The 3,621-nt window shown below is 29.9% G+C and overlaps 1 protein-coding gene across 1 annotated transcript; it reads right to left on the bottom strand.

The window, feature by feature from the left end:
* Window positions 1-1,234: 1,234 nt before the first annotated feature.
* LOC149256929 (uncharacterized) lies at window positions 1,235-2,234 on the bottom strand. The gene is made up of 3 exons (XM_089368729.1): window positions 2,068-2,234; window positions 1,826-1,906; window positions 1,235-1,705 (listed from the first exon to the last, which is right to left on the bottom strand). Exons 1-3 carry the CDS (start codon window positions 2,117-2,119, stop codon window positions 1,515-1,517), a joined length of 324 nt encoding a protein of 107 aa, XP_089224855.1. The 5' UTR covers window positions 2,120-2,234; the 3' UTR covers window positions 1,235-1,514.
* Between the last annotated feature and the right edge of the window lie 1,387 nt (window positions 2,235-3,621).

Genomic DNA, 3,621 nt, shown 5'->3' with positions numbered 1-3,621 from the left:
TAGAAATGAATCTAGATTGATCTAGTTAATATTAAATTTGTTGAGCCTAGAGGCTCATTCTACAACTCATTGTGAGGGGGTGTGTAAGTTTGTCCATTCAAGTTTGGGTGTGTAAGTTTTTCCGTTCACCTGTTCCCTTTAAAATAAAAATAAAAATTATGTTCTAAATAGAAAAATAATGTGTGGCTATAATAATAAAAAAATGAATAGAAGTAAAATAATGTATGAGTAAGATGTTTAAATCTTATACTTTTCAAAAATATTTCAAGAAAAAAATTAAATAAACTATTTAAAGATCTATGATAACTAATTTATGTCAATATCAACTTCATCTATATCTATATATCTAGAAAAAAATTGTTAAAATAAAAAAATTTAATGGTATATATAAAAAATATTCAATGTGGGTCATTCATATATACTTAATAAGAATTAATATTGGCATATACTTAAAAATATATTAATAATAAAAACTCATTTTAATTTGTGTGATAAAGTCTTTCTATGTACATGTGATGCATAGTATTTTAATGTAAATTAAGTGTTATATATCTTTAAAAAAAATTATGTATATATCATGAAAAATTAAGCTTTTATGTTTAAAACTTTTTTGGGTCCTATATCATCATATATTTTATTTAGCGTTCAAAAATACAATCTAAACAATGAAAAATAACACATTGTATTTTGCATTCTAAAGAAATTTGCAAGTAAAAAAATTTGATCCCCTCCCCTTTAGATCCATACTTAAAATGGATCTATGCTAATTATTAATAATTTGTAAATTCATAATATTAAAAAATCCATTATATTATCTTTATTAAATGCTTAATAAAATATATTTAGAACATTGATTGTTTTTTTTTTTTAAATATAAAATATATCTAAACACAAGATTTTAAAATTGTTAATTCATAATACAATAATCTAAAAAAAATTTAGATTATAAAAAATGAAGCTACTTTAAATATATTTATTTATTTCTCTTATATAATATCGAACAATTAAATTTTACAATTAATTTTTTTAAAAAACTAATGGATGGCTGTAAATCTGATTTTCATCAAAAATTAGGTGGCTGTAATTCTGAATTTCGTCAAAAATTAATAAAACATTTTTGAGTTTGCGAAACAAACATTTGACTTTGACATTCATAAAACAAAAATATGGCTATGTATAAACAGATAGATATATCTATGACGGTGCTGTTATTCATACTCAAATATAGAAAGTATACATAGAAATTTATAGGCTTATCGACTCTTTATTCATACCAAAACATATACATAGAAATTTATAGGCGCAACTCCTCTTCTGGCCTCTTTTTATTCATACCAGAACATAACTAGAGAAATCCATAAACTTATTTGACTGCTATTTTAATAGCATAATCAGATACCACACATAACCAGAGAAATCCATAAACTTATTTGACTGCTATTTTAATAGCATAATCAGATACCACAACATACATATCCGATTGTTATTATTCTTGCTTCGAATCTCCCATTTATTTAATCGCACTTTCCCACACAGTGAAAGTATGGACAAGTAACTTCGGTGCCATTGGTAAGATGCAGCGTGCAGCTGCCCCCTTTCGGTATCACTGATCGCGCAAAACAACAATTGCAGTATGCCTGCAGATGTTGGTCTCCCGATGAGGTGCAAGTAGTGTATGATACATCCAAGCAATTGCGAACACACACTGTACATCACAATCCAATCAAACATTAATAATTTCAGAGCAAATATCATTGTTACGGACAGATCCATGAAGGGATTAGAGGGATTGGAAAATTCTATAGATTCTACTTTGAATTTTCACCTTGCAGCAGCCTGCGATGCTGAGCAGTCTCTCCCATTCCTTGTGCACTAGTGCATAGCAGCATCGATAGCAGAATAATACCTACAGTGCCCATACAATTTGTTCCACGTCATCAGATTAATACGCATCATATTTGAAGGCACGTTAGTGAATGTTAGCTGTGGCATCGACTAAATTATATCGACCTCCGCTAACTAATACGACCCAAAATTTAAATGAGAAGTTACTCGAGAGATACGTACTTGCAGAGATGCACAGAATTTGCATAACCAGAAAATTTCGTGTGGACGCCATGATATGATATGATGAAGATGATCCCGCCCGCAATTAATAGTTAATGCGCGTGCTTGTCCTCGCTGACCTTCTGTTTATTGTTTGAGAACAGAGAGCGATACTAATAATTATCAGTGAATCAGTGATTCCCATTTATATAGAGAGATTGGCGTAGTTTCTTTCATTAACTTTAGGGTCAGATCAGAGGAGGTGACTAGGCTTGGCTGTAATTGTTGAATAGAGAAAGCATGAGTAATGCACGTTTCTTTGACCAACTAGAACTAGGGCAGGTAGCCGGATTTGGTGAGATGTTCCTGTCTGCTTACGCCAAGTAATAACAAAAGTCATTGATGCCAGCATGGTATTCATCAATGTGAAATTAAATATAATTTATAGAACATTTTTAAACTGGTATAAGCATCAATGTCAAAGTAACTGTCAGTTATTAATCGTTTCATTTCATAAATGAAGATTGATGTATCACGAACTTGTTTATATGAGGTGATGGAAACTAAATGTCATATCAACGAATTAACATATAATACGTAAACATCATCTACTACAGTGTTTTTATATCACACGGACTCACATGTTTTATACTATGGTTTTAGAAAATTATTAATTAAAAAAATACAAGGTTTTCTTCCTGCATAATTCTAAATATGGTAAAAGTGTTGTATTATTAATAATATATTATTAATTAAAAAACTATAAGGTTTTCTTCCTGCATAATTGTAAATATGGTAAAAGTGTTGTATTATTAATAATCTATAGAAAAAATATATTATATAATAATGGAGGAGGTTTATTATCTCTTAAAGATAAGACAACTAAATTATGACAATTTGGCAAATATAAATCTCTATGTTAACTTACAACTCACTATAGCTAGCTCATGGCCGAAGGAAGCATTGAAAATACAACTATAACACCCCCTAAGTGAAACATAGGGAATATACATAAAGGAAAAATTGGATCTCGACAATAAGAACAAGGTACCCAAGTACAAACTCTCATAAGCTCAAAAAAGGAGAAAAAAACTTACGAAAAAAAGATCCTCTCCAAAACAGAGAAAGATGTCGATTGGCATATAAGCATGGCACTAAAACCCTATATCCCACAATGATCCACTAAATAGAAAGAATAGAGGCTTGTTCCAATTAGGAAATACGAAAAGATGATGTACTTGGAAATAACAGTTACATTAGTAAATAGGTAAGATTTGATTTGCTAATTGATTTGATCACTCATATATTTTCTCAACAATCAAATTCTTGATTTAGAAATTGTTGGATCTCATGAGCAACATGTACACTTTAGGTTGTAGAATCCTTTTGTATAAATGTAAGCCTAAAAGGCATAGTCAGGGGTTAGCTAGTTAGTTAGTGAGGTCGAGAGTTAGATAGGTTTGACTGTAAGCCTATGAAAGGTAGGAAAACAGAGGCCACTGATGAGAAAATCAGGCCAGAGAGATAGAGAGTCTCATTATGTAATCATTTGTTTATACATATATATACATAGAT

The sequence above is a fragment of the Pinus tabuliformis genome, chromosome 6 (genome assembly GCF_031772625.1).
Source record: "Pinus tabuliformis cultivar Carrire ecotype Pingquan chromosome 6, CPIR1, whole genome shotgun sequence".
Classification (NCBI taxonomy): Eukaryota; Viridiplantae; Streptophyta; class Pinopsida; order Pinales; family Pinaceae; genus Pinus; species Pinus tabuliformis.
This window is presented reverse-complemented; position numbering and strand designations above follow the sequence as displayed.